The sequence below is a fragment of the Globicephala melas genome, chromosome 15 (genome assembly GCF_963455315.2).
Source record: "Globicephala melas chromosome 15, mGloMel1.2, whole genome shotgun sequence".
NCBI classification, from domain to species: Eukaryota; Metazoa; Chordata; class Mammalia; order Artiodactyla; family Delphinidae; genus Globicephala; species Globicephala melas.
In genome coordinates, this window is record NC_083328.1 from 60797628 (window position 1) to 60820679 (window position 23052).

Sequence of the window (23052 nt, forward strand, 5' to 3'; positions counted from 1 at the left end):
CGCCCAGGGGAGCCAGGTACAGCTCTCGCAGAGCATCTGACACGGACCAACCCTGGACTGCTTGCTGGGCTGATCCCCCTCAGGTCTTTCAGGATCCCGTTTCTGAACCAAGCAGACCCCATGGTTCACAAGGCAGCACAGACCACTGGCCAGCAGCCAGTTTCGATCTCTAGTCTCAGTTTCCCCATCTGTAATGCAAATGGATTTAACTAGATTGCACTTTAGGTAGCTTCCTGTTCTGACATTCTGTGAATTCTTTTTATATTAGATTCCCATGGTGTCAGGCAAATGAAACCTCATGGACACATTTGGAAGTTCTGTCCAAAGGCACTGATTTGCTCTTCTTTGGGACGTGTGGGCAGTAATCTTATATAAATTGGAACAATCTCTGAAGAGGTCGGTTTGGCACTGTCACGGTTTGGTTTGTGCGTTAACTTGGCTGAGCCACTGTGCCCAGATGTTTGATCAAATATTACTCTGGATGTTTCTATAAAGGTGTTTTTGAGATGAGATTAACATTTAAATCAGTGGACTTTAAACCAGAGAAAAGCAGTTCCCCTTTGTAATGTGGGTGGGCCTCATCCAATCAGTTGAAGGTCTTATTAGACCAAAAATGGACTCCCCCACCTCCTCCAAGCAAGGAATTCTGCCAGCAGACTGCCTTTGGACTGGATCTGAAACTCCAGCCAGCCAGCCTACTCTACAGATTTTAGATTTACCAAGCCTCCACAATCCTGTGAGCCAATCCTTTAAAATAAATCAGTCCTCTCTCTCTCTGTCTCTCTCTCTCACACTCACACACACACACTGCTGGTTCTGTTCTCTGGAGAACACTAATACCCACACTATTTATCAAAATTGTAAATGCTGGTTATAACCCATCCACATATCAGAATATATTATAGCCACAGAAAACGATGCAGTCCCTTTATGTACTGACATGGAAAGATCTCCAAGATATATTAATAATAATGTGTATAGTGTATAATCATCTGTGTAAACAACAAAAAAAGAGTAAAAATTAAAATTCGTATTGCTTACCTGTGGGGGAAAAACTCTCTGGAAGGATAACTAAGAAACTAACAGCAGGGGTTACCTGTTGGAGGAGGGCAGTGGGGGAACTGAGTAATGGGAGACAGGGCAGAGGGGCTTTTTGCTTTATTCCTTCTATATTCTTTGATAAATGCACATATTCTTTGACCCAGCAACTCCACATCCACGTTTACCTTATAAATACACTCCCCCACATGTAAAATGGTATATAAAATTCAGTTGTAGCATCGTTCATAAGAAAATAAGAATGGAGAGACTTCCCTGGTGGCGCAGTGGTTAAGAATACACCTGCCAATGCAGGGGACACAGGTTCGAGCCCTGGTCCAAGAAGATCCCACATGCCGCAGAGCTACTAAGCCCGTGTGCGCCTGTGCTCTACAGCCCACGAGCCACAACTACTGAGCCCGCACACCTAGAGCCCGTGCTCCGAAAAAAGAACAGCCACTGCAATGAGAAGGCCGTGCACCGCAACAGAGTAGCCCTCGCTTGCTGCAACTAGAGAAAGCGCACACACAGGAACGAAGACCCAATGCAGTCAAAAATAAATAAATAAAATATATAAATTTATATATAAAAAAAGAATGGAAACAACCCAAACACCCATCAGCAGGAAAGCGGTTAAATAAATCATCCATTTGTTCAAAAAATGAGGCTGCTCTCTCTGTTCTGATGTGGAATGATTTCCAAGTGGGAAAAAGTGAGGTGCAGGACACGGTGTGTATACAGTATGCTACCATTTGTGTGGGAAGAAAAGTCAAACTCAGTGCCTGTGTATTTGCAAATGCATGAACACAGAATAAACTCATGACAGGTGTTCCCTCTGGGGAGGGGAACTAGGTAAGTGGGGAGTGGGGCGGGAGAAGGAATTACTCTACAATGTATTTTTTGAATCATGGGCATGTATAATCTACTCAAAAGTTTGGAAAATTTCTGAGGGGAAGGGGAGAGGTAGGAGGAGGAGAACTTACGTGCCAGGGTGGTACTAAACACAAAGCATTCATCCACTCCGCTTTTTATGATGTTTTTAACCTCAGTTTTCCCTGAACTGATCTTACGAATTCCCACTTTGGACCACGGCAAATTTCACTGAAGACCCAGGGCCCTCACCAAAATCAAGAAGATAATTTTTTTTTTTTTGCGGTACGCGGGCCTCTCATTGCTGTGGCCTCTCCTGTTGCGGAGCACAGGCTCCGGACGCGCAGGCTCAGCGGCCATGGCTCACGGGCCCAGCCGCTCCGCGGCATGTGGGATCCTCCCGGACCGGGGCACGAACCCCTGTCCCCTGCATCGGCAGGCGGACTCTCAACCACTGCGCCACCAGGGAAGCCCAGGAAGATAATTTTTGAAGATAAGAGCACTAGCTCTCTGAAAGGCAGGTGACTCTTTAATCCATGCATAGATACGACCAGATGCAGATCTGTTCTTCAGAACCTTTTTTATTCTTCTAACCACCAGAGAAGGTCAGCTTGAACCGAAACAAGCTGAAATCGCCTCAAAAGGCCCACCTCATTACACACAACAGGGCAAAACCTGAAGTGAAGCCTCAGTTTTTTTCAGAGCAGACCCAGCATGTATTCTTACACAGGTGTCCACTAAAGACTGATCAGCAAAGCACCACCACCACAAACTTACAAACTCCGCTGGGGGCTCCCCCGTGTGTCACTCACAGAGTCCACCTCTTCCTCAGCCATAAATAAGTCCTCGTTCTTTTGCGGGGGAAGGTCGTCAGTGCGTATCTTGAGCGATAGACCATTTGTTTACTCTGGAACTTTGAAAGGGAGGTGACTCAACTTATTTCCTCCCATGCATCTGAGATGCAATCGCTTCTCTGAATATCTAAACCGTGACCTGGGAGATAGGTCGTGGAGGGTCCCTCAACAAAGACTCTTCAGGACCAGCCTATCAGGCTCCTTAAGTACTTAATCCTTTGTTTTTCAGAAACCTTTGCACCTGGGCTCCCAAGAGGCAAGCAGGCCCAAAGGAGCGGCCACAGGCCTGGGAGCCAGCGGCCTCTCTGAGCAGTCACCGGGGAGGAGGAGGGGGCAGGGAGGGGGCGAGGTGGAGATGCAGGGGGACAGAAATCAGCTGAAACACTCCATGCTGGTTCTGACTCGCTCCATCTCGTGCAGGAAGCTGTAGAACTGAGGCAAGGTTAATTCTGGGGAGAGAAAATGCAGCTTCAGGTGAGTGTTTCCAACTCCACAGAATCATCCAAGAAAATGAATTTCCACCCGGAGACTTTCTTTTTCTTTTTTGGTTTAGTACCTCTAAGCAGTTCTTGACAGGTAATTGATCATAATAAAGAACTGAAGCCTTAAAAAAAAAAAAAAAAGAACTGAAGCCTTGAACATAGAAAGTTCTCAGCTCCACAAAAAAAAGGAAGGGGGGGATTTAAAATGGCATTAACTCCCCGGCACAAAGGGATGAAAGGGGATCATTCAGGACAGTAGGTGTGGCTCCTACAGCAAGAGCTTCTTGCGCTTCGATATTCGCCATTCCTACCTCACCCTTTCCCTTTTGCAAAAAGGTCTAAAAGTCTTCAAACTGTGGGGTCTCCAACCTGCTGATGGCTTATTATTTATGAGAGCAAAGGCAGCAGAATGGTGACTCCACAGCTTGGTTATGACTTTTTCTTCTGGAAAAATGATTGGTGGCGGGCTTCACAAGCCCAATGACTGAAGAAAACATGGGAAAAGGGAAAGAGCTCTAATGGGAATTTGGACTCACCTATGTATAAATTTTCAGTTTGATTTCCCTTCTTAACCACCAACTTTAACTGATCCAAAAAGGAAAAAGAGAAAGAAAACATTTAAATTAAAATGATGACAACTGGGCAAAGAAATTCCTGAAACCTGAACTGTCACGTAAACATCAAAGCATCCAGCATCTCACTTGAGAGTTACTAGGGAGCAGTCTGGATCGTCCACCACCAAAACTTCTAACAATTTCCGCGATTACATGAATAATCAAACTTTCAAGAATCATATCCCGATCCTATTAATCTGAAAGTAAGCGTGTTAGTGACTACATCTTTGGCTGACCACATTGCTCTGAGATACACAAGGCACTGGATATTAAAGAAACCCAATGTAGATTTAATACCAAGTCAAAAATCTCCCAATTTTCAGAGATCAGGAGAAGACTTACTTGTAAAAAAATACTTCCCACTTTTTCCAGTTCGCTGCTCCCAGACGTCACTGTGACACAAAAGAGAAAACCAGTAAGTGACTGATTGAGGACTCACCCTGAAGACCCCAATCTTGTAAGTTGTACAGCAGAAGCCATGTGGGGGCCAGTATGAGGACAGCAGAATGTGCTTTTCAGGAAGTGAACTTCTTGAGACCCGTGGATAGAAAGAGCTGCCGAATGTTGACAGCGACACAGAGAAGCAGGTGCTGGACCCAACAGTCTTGGGGGACCAAGGACACCTCTTCCCCAGCAAAGTCATCTGAAAGCCTCTGCCACCCAACCCTACATCACCCAAATGACCCAGGACTGGCTCTAACTAGTTACCTCCAAATGTCCACTCCATATCTATAAGCTGGTTAATCATCAGAGTCTGACCTATGGCCCATCGAGCAAGGGTGGGGGCATTCTGTTTCCACTGGAACAAAAGCAAAAAGCCAAAGTCATAACAATGGGAAAAAATCCCCCCTATTCATTCCGCCCCCAACACAGCATGTTTAGTCTTTACACAGACAGTGGTAAGCATGCAGAACGAAGGGCTCGGCCTATGTGCACAGATCTGGGGGCTGGGGGGAGTCAAGAGGGGCAGGAGACAATTTAAATGTTTTCTTTTATTCCAAGATTTAATCCAGGTTGGAACAAAAACTGTATGACATTTATATTCAGTCAAATCAGAGGGAAAAAATTAGAGTTGCACTGAATAGTGCTGTTTAAAAGCTACATGTCTGTCATTTGCATGAAACCAAATGAAAAACATTAAGCTGGGAGACGACACATGATGACTGACGGTTTTTCCTTAGTCAGCATTTTCCATTTGTTTCTGTTCACGAAATAAAAGCAAGTGATCTTAATTAACCTTGATTAGGAGGAATTATGATACCTTTTCAGAAAAGTAAGTGGCTTTCTCCTCACTGAGACCTATAAGAGAACAGAAGGAGACATGAACACAGTGAAGGGCTGCAGGGCCTGTCACCCTGAGCAGCCTTGGTGGTCACCTACCCAGAGTTATGAAATCAGCCCGGACCTGCTCAGCTGTGAGACTCTTCTTCAAGGCACCTAGGAGGGAGGGGAGAAATCAGTCAAAGAGGGCAAATCAATCAATCAGCTAGCAGTAAGTATTTAATGGGCACAACCTAAGCGACCAGGATGACAACAGGAATGAGCAGACTCAGCTCCATCTCAGTCCAGTCGGGGAGGAAGGAGCCCCCGAGACCCGGGAGAACGAGGCAGCACATTTGGGTTTTTTTTTGTGCCACACACGTGTTGGCCCCTCCAGAAAGTATGGATGAGGTCAGAGCCAAAAGAAAAGACTATGGACTTGGGGATGGGGCACCTGATCTGAGGAAATAAGGCCACAGACTCCTGGAGCCAAGTGGGGGAGTTCAAGGTCAGACAGGGTGCAGGGGTAACAGCCCAGAGCTGCGCTGTGTGATCCATAACCACTGAACATACGTGGCTCTTCTTATTTATTTTTCTGTTTTTGGCCGCACCACGAGGCTTGCAGGGATCTTGGTTCCCCGACCAGGGATGAAACCTGGGCCCTCGGCACTGAAAGCGCTAAGTCCTAACCACTGGACCGCCAGGGAATTCCCCTCTTTAACTTTTAATGAATTAAAATGAAAGAAAATGTACGATTCTGTTCCTCAGTGCTCAATAGCCACACGGGCCCAGGGGCCACAGCACTGGTCAGGGCAGATCACACACCGTTCCCACCTACATACTGGCCAGCCTGCCGCAGAAGATCAGCCCTCAGGAAGTAAACCCAGGTGGACTAAGCAGTTTGGCTTCTACAGTTCCCAAGTCACTTGCAGAGGGGAATATCAGGACCTCCCTTCAGGAGCCCTGGGAACTCCCCACCTCGTGGGAGCCGCTTTGTTCTGCCTGCAGCCTCCCAGTTCCTGAAAACAAACTGCTGCCAGCCATCTGGGCTTCTCAACGTTTAACCCGCAGGCTACAGCCTCGAGTCACGATCTGGCAGCAGCTTTAAAATTTTCCACTTCTTAGTCTTCCAGAAGATGACTAATCAAAGAGTAAGAAGACATCCACCACCATCCAGGGAGGGCCCTGAAGTAACACCCTAAACCTGAGCCCCCGCCCCCATCGCACTCCAGAAAAACAATCCTAAAGGCTGTTGTCCCCTGCAAAATAAACCATGTCAACAAAGGGAGGAAATCTTTTATCTGCAAAATCAGACGGAGCAAGGAAACCACCGGGAAATAAAAAAGGCAAGACCCCAGGAAACCTTGGCCATAAAAGCTCTCCAAGAAGGCGGCTACATTCCAGACACTCCAAAGAACTCCTGGCTACCACGGGTGCTGCTCCTTAGTTTATATCCAGTTCAAATCCAATATTCTGTTTGATGATCCCAAAATACTCTGAAGTGGAGATTATTATTGTAACTTTTAATTTACCGGGAAGTTAAAGATCAGAATGATCAAGCTTTTGGGGGAGAAGATTTGGCAAATCCATAGTCAACGACTGCACTGCCAAGAACTCAACTGCAGCTATGCCCCCAAATACACTGAGATCTACGTGGGCAGCTCTTCAGCAACGTGGGCAGGAGAGACGAAATGTCAGTAACAGTACGTTGGTTTTGGTGCATCCACATAACCGCCTGGGCGCCGAGGTGATTTTGTTAAAACTTAAGTCAGACCATGTCTCCCCTCTGCTCAAAACCCTCTACTAGCTCCTGTTTCACTCATAGGAAAATCCAAAGCTCTCACAATGCCTGGCAGGATCTGGCCCTCTTTAGAACCCTATGCTCTCTCCCCTCGCTTAGCTCTTCTTTGTAATTTGCTAGGCAGGTTCCTACCTCCAGGCATTTGCCCTTGCAGTTCCCTCTGCTGGGAACACATTTCCTCAAATCCGTACATGCTCACTCCCTCACTTCATTCTGGAATCTGCTGGAATCGCACCTCCTCTGAAAGGATCCCTGACCATTCTTCAAGTATACTTTTCTGCATCGCATTTATAACTACCCAACTTTATGTTACATATTTATTGTCCATTTTCCCACTAAAATGTCAGTTTGATGAGAACAAGGACGTGGTCCATTTTGCCTACTGCTGTGTCCCAAGCTCCTAAAAAAGTGCCTGGCACTGTTCATTGGTTGGCACTCAGTAAACACATACTGAATGAAAGGATCCATACAATGGAATACTATGCAACCTTTAAAAAGAATAAGGTAGCTCTTGATGTGCTATATTTGCAAAATATAATTTATATATTTTAATCTATATTTAAATTATTATAAATTATATAAATATTATAAATAAAAATATAAATTATATTTTAATCTATATTTAAATTATTATATATAATTTAAATATAGATTATATTAAAATATAATCTATATTTGCAAAATATAATTGAAAGAAGAAAAGGAAAGGTAAGAACAGTCTGCACAGTGTAATCCCTTTTGCATAAATAAAGAAGTATATATTATCTATTCTTATTTCTAGCTTTAATTATATCCTTATCTTATAGCTAAGTAGACAGATGTGAGGCATATTTTTTCTGAACATATCCACAAAAAACTTAAGAGTGGAGATCTTTTGCGAAAGGGACTGGGTGGGACTTTTTCTTTGCGTCATTTAAAAATGTTCTAGCTGCACGCTGGTTTTTTTATGTGAAGACAGTAAAATTGTGAGCCGTTTTTGTTTTCTTTCTTGTACTTTCTATAATTAAAAAAAAAATGTCCCCCACGCCAAGAAAAAAAAATTATATGAATTGCTCAGGGCCACAACAGCTGGCAAGTGGCAGAGAAAGTCGCTTACAGGCCAGAGGGTTCCCAAACCCAGGCTCTTTCCACTCCAGGTCATTCTGAGATGCTGTCGGGGAGGCGGTACCAGGCCACGCCTGGTACCTGACAACAGTGACTGACAACAGAGGCTACCAAGCTGCAGGGGCCAGAGCAAGCTCTCCGTCCTGATGTCACCTCATTACCTGGGGCAGGCAGGAGCCATACTTTAGAAATATACATATGTATATATATATTTGCATTGTGCTAGGCCTCAAGCCCTTAGCTTCTTTTTCAGCTTTTTCCTTTGGTGATTCCTTTGTCCTAAGCGCAAGACAGGCCTGCAGCCTTGACCCTATGTCAGATAGAAAACTCTGAATTCCAGGCCTGGAGTCACCAGAACATGTCACTAGGGGAAATCTGAGAATGTCCTTTAAACACAGATAACCATCCGGGATGGTTTATAAAAGTCCTTGAGCTCCACTTTTCACTGGAACAGTTGCCTTAGGCAAACCCCCACTGCCATCAAATAGGACGGGTGACAAGACAGAAGTGTATGTGAGGATGAGGGTTTCAGGAAACAGTTGGAAAATTAGCAAACACTATTCTTCCAGCCAAAATCTATGTAAGTTTATTCAGTATAATAAGGGAAGCCCAAGCAACAGAACTAAGCCTTGGTGAAGAGCCCTGGAGGAGGAAGCAGATGGGAGAGCACAGTGAGCCCCATTCATTCAGTCATTACTGACCCTGAAGGCTGACCAGCTGAATCCACCCCTGAGAGGTTCATGGGGAAACAGAGGTCACGGTCACCGTACACAGATGTACCTGGACCCTGGAATACATCAATGAACTGAACAGGCAACAATCTCTGTTCTCCTGAGGCTCACAACCTTTTGGGAGGAGAAAGACCAAAACAATAATGTAACAAGTAGGTAAGCCATATAGAGTGTTATTGAAAAGTGCCACAGAGAAAAGTAACAGAGCAGGGTAAGGTCAGGAACCCTGGGGAACTTAGTTCAACATTTGATTAAATACCATTTGTGACTATTGTTCAGTGCTGATTATTCCTCTTTTGGCCCAGCCAGACAGACTCCTTTAGGAGTGGGGAAAGGGAGTTATCACCTTTTCTTAAAAAACAACCAGTTACTGAGTACCCACAAGGGCCAGATATCTTGCAATGTATTAAAGTAAAAACCACTTAAATTATGGCCCTACTGTGAAGTTATCTGTAATCTTTTCTAGGAGACAACTCATGATGATAATGACAAGCAATCATCGTACCAGCGGCAGTGTAGCTACCACTCATGATTGAAGCAAGCGCTTTACATTTATCTTTCTCCATTTTTGGGGAAGAAATTTTTTTTTTAATTTTAATTTTTAAATTATTTTATTTTAATTTTTTTGGCTGCGCCACACAGCTTGTGGGATCTTAGTTCCCCGACCAAGGACTGAACCTGGCCCCAGAAGTGAAAGCGCGAGTCCTAACCACTAGACTGCCATCTTTCTCCATTCTTGCAACAATGTATGAGCTACTAGTATTAGCTCCATTTTATTCCTGAAGAAACTGATTGTCAGAGTGGTTAAGTGATGTGGCTCAAGGTCTCAGAGCTGTGAAGGAGCCACAGTGACAAGTGAGCACACAAGGGCCACCTAGGAACTGAATGCAAGGTGGGGCCCTATTGGGATCCTGATGAGAACGCCACTTACAAATAAAATGTACGAGACAATGGGGAAGTCTGAACACTGACTGCATATTTTAATTTTAGATACGATAATTGCACAGCGACTTGATAAAGGGGAAAAAGTCCTTTATCTTTTAGAGATACATAACTAGGAACTGAATGAACTGAATGAAACGATATGATATCTGAGATTTGTTTAAAAATAGTCCAGTTTGGAGAGCAATGAGGAGAATTAGTGGGGCACAGATGAAGCAATTCATCCATGGGATGATAAAGGTTGATCTCAGGTGCTTTTAAGAATTACATACTTAAAAAAAAAAAAAAAAAGAATTACATACTAAGTAGTAAAAGAAAAACATTAAAAACAAAAAAAAAAAACCCAAACCAAAAACCCCACAAGCTTTGAGCTAATCAAGGGAGGTTCTAGCAGCAGCTTTTCCACTGTAAGATCTTAAGTAAGTCACTTCCCCTCTCTAGGGCTCTGTTTCTTTATCTCCAAGACAAAGATCAGACTAGATCAGCACTTTACAAAGCTTTTACTTGACCCTCCCCCTGCCCCCCTCCCCCTCTCCAAAAGAAGAAGAGGTCCATGGTTAACTGTTTCACAGATACTGGTTAAGCAGGTTGCTTTACTGCAGGACTTTTCGGAGCCTGAGATATGTTAATGTGTGTGTGAATCTCCAAGATTCCAAGGCTGGGGGGTGCGGGGACAGTATTTTATGACCCTGTCTGGCCACTGAAGTCTTTTCTGGATGAAAACACCAATCTGGGGAAGACTGATCTGGAGAGTTCTCGAGGTTCTTTCAGCTCTAACAAGGCTGCACTTCTACAGTGAGGTCTTACTGCACAAGCAGGACCAGGATGAGGGAAGGGGAACAGAATGAGGGCCTTACACGTCAGACTAGATTGGGGAAGGCCTTGAATGCCAAGTTAAGGACTACAGAATTTATTATGCAAAATAAACAGCTGAGAGGAACAGCAGGGTCCAAGGATCCAAGTTGTACTATGCTCCAGGGCAAACTGGAATCTGGGATGGGGGAACAGAAGCGGAGATGTTGTTGCCGTAACAAGGCATGAAGGGCTAAGAACTTGTTCTGGGATGGCAGCCTTTGGGACTGAAAAGAAAATGGCACGTTGGGAATTCCCTGGCGGTGCAGTGGTCAGGGCTCCATGCTCTCACTGCCGAGGGCCCGGGTTCAATCTGTGGTTGGGGAACTAAAATCCCACAAGCCGTGCAGTGCAGAAAAAAAAAAAAAAGGAAAAGAAAATGGCACATCAGGCCAAGGGATGAGGAAGAGGCCAAGAGACTTACAAGCTACCTCAGGTGCTTAGGAGATGCTCTGGAAGAAATGGAGAATTCAAGCAGAAAAACTCTGCAGGAAGAGAAAAGTCAGATTGCATGAGAACAAAAAGAAGAGTAAAAGAAATTCTTGAGAGCTACTGAGAAGTACAGCAAACCTGAGACTTCGATTCTAGAACTTGAAAAGCTTGAAAAGCTTTGGGACATTAAATAGTCAAGAGGTGAATTCAGATCCTCTCCATTAGATGAAGGAAGGAACGTTTTACCTGATGATCTGATATCGAGGCAAAGGACTGAAATTAACTGAACAATCAATAAATAATGTTGAAGTTCGGCAAGCACTGTACTAACTCATTTATTCCTAATGCCAACACCATAGACTGCTCTTATTATTCCGTTTTTCAGATGAGAAACTGAGGCGCCAAGAGGCTGATTTGTCCAAGGCCAAATAGCTACATTAGGTGATATGACCAAGACTCAAATCCAAGTGAGCTTGCAAAGCCCATCCCTGGAACTCAGCATACCTCAGTGTTCTCTGCATCTATAGAAAGCAGTCTGCTATAAACATTGATAATCAATCCTGCTTGAAGAATATACACCCAGCATCCCCTGGGAGGATCACAGGGTCTCCCAAGTTCAGCTCAACTCACCTAGCATGTACTAAAAGCTCCTGCTCTGTGTCTTCACTTTACTTGTGACTGTGGCTTAGGAAAGTAGTACAGACATGCCCCTGACTTCAAAGAACTGTCTGTTAGGGCCACGAGACAGACACACACAAAACAGCACGATCAACAGAAAACAAAATGATTACAGTCCAAAATGAGAGCTTCAGATAAAAGAACCTATCTCGGTTGTTGAGAGGAAGGGGAGCTCACCATGGACTGAAATGGTTTGGGAAGACTTTCTGAAAGAGGTAGAACAGAGGCTGGAGTGCTAGGATTAGGAGGGATTAAGGCAGTCTGGCAGGATAGAATGTGGTGGGGAGCAGAGATGAGAAGGACAGGAAAGAATGGAGGCAGGGACACCAGACAGAGATCTCCTGAAAAACCAGTATCCACAACAGCTGACAGGTTTCCCCATTCCTACAGGTGTAGGCTAGACAATGAGAATATAGAGAATAAGTACTCCTGGTTCTGCACTCTGGGCACCTGTCCTACGAAATGCTCACATAAGTTGAGAACATAGATTTCTAAGGACGTTCATTGCGATATTGTTTCTAAGAGTGAAGAGTCAGAACTAAAATGTCCAGCAACAAGAAATGGATTAACTAAAAGAAGATACATTCAGTCCAAGGTACACTGCAGTCATCAGAAGAAAGAATGAAGTTGATGTGGAGAGATCTCCTTGATGTACTAGGTATGAAAAAATGCAAGCCGCAGAGCAATTCTATGGTTTATTACCATTTTATATATAAAAATATAAAAAGATACACACTGGACTTCCCTGGTGGCACAGTGGTTAAGAATCTGCCTGCCAATGCAGGGGTCACGGATTTGAGCCCTGGTTCGGGAAGATCCTACATGGTTCAGAGCGGCTAAGCCCGTGTACCACAACTACTGAGCCTGCACTCTAGAGCCTGCGAGCCACAACTACTGAGCCTGCATGCCACAACTACTGAAGCCCACACGCCTAGAGCCCATGCTCCACAACAAGAGAAGCCACCGCAATGAGAAGCCCGCGCACCGCAACGAAAAGTAGCCCCCGCTTGCTGCAGCTAGAGGAAGCCTGCGCACAGCAACAAAGACCCAACGCAGACAAAAATAAATAAATAAAATTAAAAAAAAAAAAAAGGATATACACCAAAATTATACTCTGATTATTCCTAGAGACAAGCGTGGGATGAGAGTAAAAGGGGATTTTCCCTTTGACTCTCCAGAGCTCTGCAGTTTTAAGTTTATAATGAAAATTTATTCCTGTGTTAAAAAGACTGCAAGTTCCCATCCAGCCTTGTGGTTCTCATGCTTTAACCTGCCATGAGGGCAAAGAATGCAAGAACTGCACAAACAGAGGATCATAAAATTTCACAGCTGGAAACCTCAGGGATGTTCTGATCACAAGACACGGCAAAGGAAAGGATCTGCACTAAGATATAACAGAAGGCCCAACAGGAACAAACAAATCAAGCACCCAACTTTTAATGCACCTTTGCGCTGAGATCTTGGGAAGATCAGCTTATTACTGATTTTTAAAATATGCAAACTGGGGATGCTGTTTTATCTCCTCTCAGCCCGGCTGACATTTATTCATTCCTTAAGACTGGGCTCAAAGGTCATGTCTCTCTTTAAATAAAATTAACTTTTAATTAAATTGCCAAATTAATTCTTGCAACTTTTTAGACAAGACATAGCTAAAAATAAACAATTAAAACAAGCTGCAGTCCTACTACCCAGATAGAGCCACAGTTAACTTTTTTTTTAATGCAAAAATAGGACAGTGGCAGACAGTATTAAACAGAATACTGTGAAAGGTTTTCCATATCATTACATTTTCCTCAACAGCATCTTTTTAAATTACTACATAATTTGAAAAATAAGAACAACCTTTTGCTGAGGTACTGTGCTAAGCATTTTATTTACGTTATCTTAATTAATCTTCAAAACAACTCCATGCGCACACCAAAAACAAGCTTAGATGGAGGGGAACAACTGCTGGGGGACGGTTGTTGCTAGGGGTTGAAAGAGATCAGGTACTTAGCCAAAGTCACACTGCTTATCAAGGCCCAGACTCCCACTCAGGTCCTACTAACTCAAACTGAATTCTTGACCACCGTGATGCTCCCCTCTAACAATGGACCTAAACTCGTTACACCAATTTCCAGCTGCTGGGTAATTTGATTGCTTCTAATTTTTCTCTGTCATAAACAGTGCTACTAGGGACAGCTCTACAGCTCAACCTTTGTGATCACCTCCCTTCTGACTAGAAACTTTCTCTGATTGCTCTAAGGCAAACCCTGCTTCTCAAACTATCTGCAGCAAAAGACCTATCTTTTAAATTTTTCAATCCATCATGGACTGATATTTTTGTAAAATACAATGAAAATTAATTCCTAGAACTATGAAATGAAAAAACACATACAAAATATACGGCCCAAATGGTTACAATGGTCAATTACATGTTTATGTATTATTTTACCACAGTTTAAAAAAAGCCCCATTTTAAAAAATTAACAGACTGAAGAGACTTCGTCAAATTGTCATAAAAGTTTCTAAATTCTTACTCTCAGTTTCTGCACCTATCACGTAGAGGACCAGATAAGTCTGGGCATGGAAGCTGGGATGCAGACCACAGTTACCCTCTCCTATGGCTATCTGTTTACCTGGCTTCCCTTCCTAGACTGCAGTCCCGCCCATGTCTGGTTCACTACCAAACGCTCTGGCTCAGTGCCCAGAGCACTCTTGCCAACTCGGTGGATTGAGGGAATGTTCAAGCAATGTCTCTGGCCTTGGCTGCCGGGAGAGGCTACTCACCATTTGGAACCAGGAGAAGGCTCTTCACGATGCTTCTGAGGGGCCCGAGACTGATCTGGTTGGTGGTGGCAAATTCAGAGAGCTGAGCCAGAAACCTTTCCACCTGCAGAGAGGGGACAACACAAACCAGGCCGTCACTTTCTAAGCATCTCAGGACTGTAGGCCCACACTCAGGAACGCTCCTAACACAAGATACTTTACCTCTTTTGGCTCAGTTAGGAAGTGGAAGAGTACTTCCGTCAGGGCTGAGAACTTCTGTGAAGAGAACACAGAACATCAGTAAAATTCTACTCCTGGGTCAGTGTTCCCACATCCCATCCTACTACAGCCCCTTAAGAGAGAAGAGGAACACACAGATGTTGATACCTGTTTTGATCATCTTAAAGTTACAAACATTCATAATTTGAAAATATGTAAGCACACCAATGTTCATTGCAGCACTATTTACAATAGCCGAGATGCGCAAGCAACCTAAGCGTCCGTCAACAGATGAATGGATAAGGAAGATGTGGTACGTATATACAATAGAATATTACTCAGCCATAAAAAGGATGAAATCTTGCCATTGGTAACAACATGGATGGATGTAGAAGGTATTATGCTAAGTGAAATAAGTCAGAGAAAGACAAATACCATATGATCTCACTTATATGTGGAATCTGAAAAACAAACCAAACAAAAACAGACTCACAGATACAGAGGGGAGAGGGGTGGGGTATGAAGTGGGCTAAGGGGATTAAGAGGTACAAACTTACAGTTACAAAATAAATTAGCCACAGGGATGTAATATACAGCATAAGGAATATGGTGAATAATGCTGTAATAAGTTTGTATGGTGACAGATGGTTACTAGACTTACGGTGATCATTTCATAATGTATACAAATGTCAAATCACTGTGTAGTACACCTGAAACTAACATAATATTGTATGTCAACTATATTTCAATTAAAAAAAAAGTTACAAATATTCACAATACCCACCACCAGTGTCAATCTATCTGTAACACTATATTGTCTGAAAAACTCATATATCTTATTGGGATACTTAGGAGATACATATTGAGAGATGGTGAGTGTATGCACACATGTTCACACATACATCTCAACGGTCTAAATACCACCCCTCCAACACCTCCTCCCACACAAGACCTGAAAGGGAAAATCACTGGAACATTCATAGCAGTTACTTTTTTTTCTTTTCTCTTTTTGTTTATACTTTCACATACTTATTATTCAAACATGTCAATTCAAATATATAATTTTCACCCTCACAAATGGTAACATATTATATGAACTTTTTCTCTACCTTGCTTTTGAAAGCAGTTACTTCTGTGTGGCAAGATTTTAGATGATTTTTATTTTCTTCTGTTTTGTCTATCCATGTTTTCTGGGTTTCCTTCTCCCACAATAAACATCTTGTTGAGTATATGACAAAACAGTAAAGTTTAACGTGTTATTATACACTGTCTTAGAAGAGTCTCTTATTCTTTTGTGCATGTGAACCTCTTTATCAGTACCGTATTATTAGGAACTGAATAGATGTGTGTCCCCAAATTCATATGTTGAAGTCCTAACACCAAACACAGGGTATTACTGTATTTGGAGAGAGGGGCTGTGAGGAGGTGACAAAGGTAAATGAGGTCATAAGGGTGGGGTGCTACTCGCATAGGGCTGGTGCCCTTGTAAGCAGAGGAAGACACCCCAGAGCTCTCTGTGAGGCACAGGTCATGAAGACACGGCGTGAAGGCAAGCCAGGAAGAGAGCTCTCACCAGGAACTGAATCTGGTGGCACCCTGATCTTGGAATCACCAGCCTCCAGAACTGTGAGAAATCAATCTCTGCTGTTCAAGCTGCCCAGTCTGTGGTATTTTGTTACAGCAGCCCAAGCAGACTGAGACACATGTCATTACTTTCCCATGTTCCCTCCCAATGGACACAGTGTGTGTGGCATAGTGGGGAAAATCAACACACAAGCGTTTAAAAGACCCAGATGTGCATCATTGTTCTGCTGACCACCCAATGTGACCCTGGGCAAGTCACTCAGCCTCACTGTGATTCAGTCCTCATTGGGAAAATGAAGGTAATAGTACATAGCTTCCAGAACAGTACTAATTGGCACATGCAAACCCTCCAGTACAGCGCCAGGCTAGAGGCTAAACCAACGGCAGCAATTACCACAGCTACAATTAAAGTCACTATGCCAATAGAGCCACCTTCCTGAAGCAAGATAACATTTAAACAAACATTAGATACTTCAGCTCAGAGCCCCCAAAGCTATACGTGTAACATGACTGTCAAACGCATCTGCCCTTTTCCCCATGACACTAAACTCCACGTAAACCCCTGGCAAGGCTCTGTATTATTTTATTCTAAAATGTATTCTATTTTAAAATATAAAACTAGCGTTTGAAAATATAAAATATATGCAGAAGGTTTTAAAAAGACCCAGCTAACATAAAAGAATATATAAAATAAAATGTCTTGCTCCCTCCCTGCCCCCTCCCACCTTAGTCACACTCCCCAGGGTAGTTACTGCTAACACCTCTGTGGCCTTCCCATCATTTTATTTTCATTTAATTTCTTTTAAATACAAATGGGATCATACGGAACCCAATCCCTGCACCTCACCTTTTTTTCACTCAATTACATCTTAGAGATCAATCATGTCAGCAGATATAAATCTATCCAGTTCTTTTAACAACTGCATGACATTCAACTGGTAAAGACTTAGCATAATTTACTTCCCTAGGAATGAACATTAGTGGTGTGTTTGTTGGTGTTATGTAAACGATGCTGCAATGAATATCCTCCCACATATTTCTTTGTGACATGTATGTCTGTAAGATATATTCTTGGGGGCTTCCCTGGTGGCGCAGCGGTTGAGAATCTGCCTGCCAATGCAGGGGACACGGGTTCGAGCCCTGGTCTGGGAAGATCCCACATGCTGTGGAGCAACTGGGCCCGTGAGCCACAACTACTGAGCCTGCGCGTCTGGAGCCTATGCTCCGCAACAAGAGAGGCCGCGATAGTGAGAGGTCCGCGCACCGCAATGAAGAGTGGCCCCCGCTCGCCGCAACTAGAGAAAGCCCTCGCACAGAAACGAAGACCCAACACAGCCAAATATAAATAAATAAATTAAAAAAAAAAAAAGAATCCTTCCTTTAAAAAAAAAAAAAAGATATATTCTTGGGAATTCCCAGGAGGTCCAACGGTTAGGACTCTGAGCTTTCACTACCGAGGGCCCAGCTTCAATCCCTGGTCAGGAAACTAAGATCCTACAAACCTCACGGTGCGGTAAAAAAAAAAAAGATATATTCTTAAAATGCACCCTAGGTCAAAAGGATATATGCATTTTTTATGTTGAGGTGTAGTTCAAGTACAACATTATATAAGTTCCAGGTGTACAACACAGTAATTCATAATTTTTAAAGGTTAGGTTCCATTTATAGTTTTTATAAAATATTGGCTATATTTCCTGTGTTGTACAATATATCCTTATAGCTTATTTATTTTATTTATTTTTATTTTTGGCTGTGTTGGGTCTTCATTGCTGTGCGCAGGCTTTCTCTAGTTGTGATGAGCGGAGGCTACTCTTCGTTGCGGTGCGCGGGCTTCTCATTGTCGTGGCTTCTCGTGTTGCAGAGCACGGGCTCTAGGCACGCAGGCTTCAGTAGTTGTGGCATGTGGGCTCAGTAGTTGTGGCTTGCGGGCTCTAGAGCTCAGGCTCAGTAGTTGTGGCGCACAGGCTCGAACCCGTGTCCCTTGCATTGGCAGGCAGATTCTTAACCTCTGCGCCACCAGGGAAGCCCTTTATAGTTTATTAATTTTTTACATAATAGTTTGTACCTCTTAATCCCCTACCCCTATCTTGCCCCTCCCCCCTCCCCCCTCGGAACCACTAGTCTATTCTCTAAGATATATGCATTTTAAATTCTGAGAAAATATTGCCAAATTGCCTTGCAAAGAAGTTGCACAGATTTACACTCCCACCACCCAACGGCATAGAGGTGTCTGCTTTCCCAAAACTTCATGGATATTCCATGGGAACACTTTAACCAATGCTGGTCCAGGGGTTGTTTTTCTGCAGTATTTGTGATATTGGGTATCAGCCTTGCCCAAATGCTGATATAGTGAAAACAAGAACAGTCAAGACTGGCTTGAGAATGTGTCCTCAAACTGTGCTTTCCTCTATTTCTTTCATTTTTATTTTTATTTTATTTATTTATTTATTTTTGCTGCAGATCTGTGGAACTGTCAGATCTTTGGCAAACCGTGTTTGCTATGCCACCTGGGGCCTTTTAAAAAATGGGGTGACTGAGAAGGCCTCCAGTTGCTTTTCCATTTCCAGGCCTCAGCCTAGCACTCAGGCTCGGGCTCCTTGCGTGGTCTCATCCCAGCCTCTCAAGAGGGGCCTCAAGCTACTGTGGTCTGTAGGCTGTTACCGACCCCCAACCCTATCTCCACTCTTCCAAAACCTCCTTATCCTCAAAGCCCTGCCAAGATACCAGGACACTCCCAACAAGAAAGGGACCTACCCAAATTCTTAAGTTCTGAGGCTCCCTCTTGGAACCTCACCTGGGGGCACTTAGAATTTTCAATCTTGATAAGGAACACAAACCTGTCTTAACAGAGAAGGTACCTCCTCCAGCTTTGTATGGTAAACTACACCTTAATTATTGTAAGTGCACAGTAAGTATTTGTTGAATAAGTCTTCCCTAAACACTTTCCCCATTCTTTGCCTTTGTACCTGCATAGCTGTCTCTCCCTGGAATGCTCACCTGCTCATGAATATCCATGAAATCAAAATCTTAACTACTCTTACCAGTTAAACATATGAAAAGATTCTCAAGATCATTCCAGATAAGAAATGCGAATCAACAAAACAAGGAGATACCAATTTTTCACTTATCAGATCTTCAAACTAATAGTCTGATGACACCAGTGTTGGTGAAAGTAACAGACATGCTTGCACACTGTTGAGAAGATAAACTGGGGCAACCTTTCTGGACTGTAACTTAGCAAAATCCATATCTACTTTTTTTAAACAATCAGACCCTTTGACCTAGTAATTCCACTGCAAGAAGTATACCCTTCAGAGATGTTCTAAAAAGTAAACCCAGACACACACAAAGCAGTTTGTTGACAGCATTGTTCTTAAAAATAAAAAACTGAAAGCAACTTAAGTGTCTATTAATAGGGGACTGGTTAAATTATGTTAGATCTGTTTCAAGGAATATCACACTCCCTTTTGTGTAAAAAAAGTTTTGAAAGGATACCCATACATACAATGGCAGATTGCAGATTTTTTTTTTCTATAAAGATACATGAGAAACTATCAAAATGATTTCTGGAGACAAGAGAAATAGGTGTTTTTTAATTTTATACCTTTGAATACTGTCTGAATTTTCTAACTGTGTGTGTTGCTAGGTGAGAGACTGTAGACCATTTGTTTTCTTCTTTATATTTTTCTGAATATCCTCTCATAACCACTCTAAAAGTGATTTTTTTTTTTTTAGTGATTACGTTACCTAGGACTGTCCACAGCATCAGAGAGCACATGCAGATCCACTCAGTGCTGTACCATGTCTCCATTTTCCGACCTGCCCCAGCAGATCACAACTTCCCCAGCACAAGAGGCCTCATTCATCAAGCCTTTGTAAATCTCACTGGGTTTAGTGGCTATTTGGTGCACAGTAGGCATTCAGATAAATACCCACCGAATAACAATAACTGGTGATGCCAATGTTAATACAATGATTCTTTTTCTCCTTGAGGCCTGGGCCTCTGACTTCAAAGTAAGTTCAGCTAACAGAGTGGCTACTCAGAGAAGTTTGATCACCCAAGTAAAGGGGGAAAAATGGCCCAAAGGACTCTGGTAAGTTGCTCATCAGGAAAAAGCTTTCTGTATTAAAAACAAAGGTAAAGGTTTAAAGTGCGTTTCAAGGTTAGAAAATGAGTCCAGCTCTGACCTTAAAGGAGGTGGATTATCTTTAGAATACCAAGTTGGAGGTAACCTTAGAGATCATACAATCCAGAAGCTTTAAAAAGAGTTTTTTAGCAGCAGAATCTTTTTTATTCTCCAAATGGAAATCTTTCAGAAAGCCCCAATACATAAACAAGTAAAAGCTAAACTACCTGATTGGGGAGATCACCTACAAAGCTCTATTCTAGTGTGGTTAATTCCCCAGGATCTGAAGTCAGGTGTCCGGTCCTGAATTCCTGGCTCCACCACTTCCTGGTTGACTGCCCTTAAACAGGTCAATTGATTTCCCTGAACCATTTTTTTAATCTGTGAAATGGGAATGGTAATAGTACCTGACTCCTAGGGTGGTTGCAAGAACTCGGTGACTTAATACACATAAAAGCACTTAGAACTGGGCTGTAAAATACAGTGGCTGCCGGCCATGTGTGGCTACTGAGCACTTGAAAAAGGCTAATTTCAGATGCGCTTTAAAATACACACTAGAATCAGAAACCTCAGTACCAAAAAGTGAAATATCTCACTGATATATTTTATGTGGGTTACACATTGAAATGATAATATTCTGATATAGTGGATTACAGAAAACACATTATATTCATTTCCTGTTTCTTTTGAATTTTTAAATGTGGCTGCTAGAAAATGTAAAAGTAGACCTGAGGCTTGCAGTTCATTTTTCTTGGACACTGAAGCCGTAGAACATGACTGGTATTACAATTAGTGTTACTTCATGAGAAAACAATAAGTTGTGAGGATGCTGAGATGAAAGACAGGGGCCCCACCTCCTGGGAAGTTACAACCCAGTGGGGAAAATAAATGCACCTTTGCTGTGGTGGTGAGAAGTGACATGTTAACTTGCTTAATTTGTCTGACTTAGTGGTATGAAAGGGACATCCCAACCAGCACAGGAGCAGGAAGACGTCAAGGTTGACTGGAGGGCACCTGCAGCCTGAATAGTGAGAAAAAGCCTTTGCCAGCTCCACTACCATCAAGGAACCGCCCTCTACTGTGTAGGGTACATGGTTTCTTTCCTTGGGGACTACCAGTATCTCCCTTTATTGGGGCGGATGGGAGTGGCGACGAGGACAGGATGTCATCGCTTGCCCACAGAGCCATTCTGGCCTGGCCATCACCTACACACACATCCCACCCCCTGATGACCTGCCCCCACTCCAGGCTCCTTCAGCCTCCTCGAGATGCTAAGACCCCCCTGGCTAAGTCTCCCTAAGATCCCCGGCCTTCCTACAAAATGTCTCAGTCCCTCGCCTGGCCCACCAAATTCCACGGCTCCCCCAAACTCCATCAGCCTCCCAAGGCCCTTAGTCTGTTACTTCGGTTCTCCCAACTCCCTTCGGCCTCATCAAGACCCCCCTCAGCCCCCCTTCCAGGACCCTGCAAACTCTCCTGGTTCCCAGGACTCCCAGAAGTCCCCCAGTCCCATTTCTGGGTCCCCGAGATCCCCCTGGGATCCCTCAGCTTGGCCTTAGGCCTCCCGAGATCCTTCGGCCCTCAAAACTGGCCTGAGACCCCAATTCCCCTCAGCCCCTCCCCGAATCCCCCGCTACCGCCACAAAGCACAGCGGGCGGCTGCGGCCTAAACCGCCATTCCCTCCGGGGCCCCCGCCCGGATCCCGCGCCGCGGTCGCCCGGCCCACCTGCGCGCCCAGCTGGTTCAGCTGCTGCATGTCGCCGCCCACGGCCTCGGGCACGGGGTCCTGCGTGCAGTGCAGGCGGCCCATGGCGTCCGCTCGGCGCCGCAGACCCCCAGCTCCCGCGCCTCCCCGGACTTCCTCCTTCGCGCCGCCGGCCTCGCCGCGCTTCCGCAGCCGCACTTTCGCCACGGGCCGCCGCCGCCGCCGAGCTCCTCTCGGACCGGTTCCTGGTGCGCCCTCACGAGCCGCTGACGCGCGCGGACCCAGGGTGGGGCGGGGCAGGGGCGCCCTCGCGGAGCCCTGGATACCCGCGACCGCTATGCCCTGTCCAGGGCGCTGAGCAGCACAGCGGTGAAACGCGGGATTCCCTGCGTGATCTCCCCCTGGGCTCAGAGCTTGGCCTCTCGGAACCGGCTTCACTATCCGTAAAATGATCCCGGGGGTGGCGCCTTAAATGCGCTCACCCTCTTAAAATGTTTAGAAGATAGCCTGGCACACTGGAGGTCCTCAACCAATGGCTAGCTGCTATCATTAACATCGTTACTATGCATCAGAAGATATTTAGGGCATGCCTCCTAGATGCCAGGCACTGGGGATGGAAAAGTGAACAGGCAGGCCAAGTGTCTCTGGGAGAGCTTGGGTCAGAGCAGAGCAATGAAAGCTCAAACTTGGGCTTGCACCAGCATCATCTGGAGGGCATGCCAATTTCTGGGCCCCACCCCCAGAGTCTCTGATTAGAAAAGCCTGGGATAGAACCTGAGAATTTTGCATTTCCAACAACTTCCCAAAGACCAGAGTTGGAGAAACTCTGGAGTGAAGGAAACACTGACCCAAAGAAGTGCAAGGAGTGTGATAGTGCTAGGCAGGAAGGTGGTCAGGTTGGTGGGGGAGATTATTGAGACAGTGATAATCACTGCAGCCCCTGAAACATTTTAACCCCCATGCTCTCTTCCCAAGGACCCCTTGCAGACCGAGATAAGTATTAATTACCC

At 44.3% G+C, this 23052-nt stretch overlaps 1 protein-coding gene across 2 annotated transcripts; it reads right to left on the bottom strand.

Moving 5' to 3' along the window:
- Positions 1-1158: 1158 nt before the first annotated feature.
- Positions 1159-22660, bottom strand: COMMD7 (COMM domain containing 7). 2 transcript variants are annotated; one of them, XM_030830926.3, is made up of 9 exons: positions 22064-22654; positions 14629-14682; positions 14428-14530; positions 5239-5295; positions 5120-5157; positions 4567-4657; positions 4201-4250; positions 3781-3829; positions 2264-3211 (listed from the first exon to the last, which is right to left on the bottom strand). In XM_030830926.3, the coding sequence occupies exons 1-9, from the start codon at positions 22145-22147 to the stop codon at positions 3135-3137; spliced, it is 603 nt and encodes a 200-aa protein (XP_030686786.1). In that variant the 5' UTR covers positions 22148-22654; the 3' UTR covers positions 2264-3134. The 2 variants fall into 2 exon arrangements, with proteins under 2 accessions (XP_060141405.1, XP_030686786.1); XM_060285422.2 differs by lacking the exon at positions 3781-3829 and having other exon boundaries at positions 1159-3211; positions 22064-22660.
- Between the last annotated feature and the right edge of the window lie 392 nt (positions 22661-23052).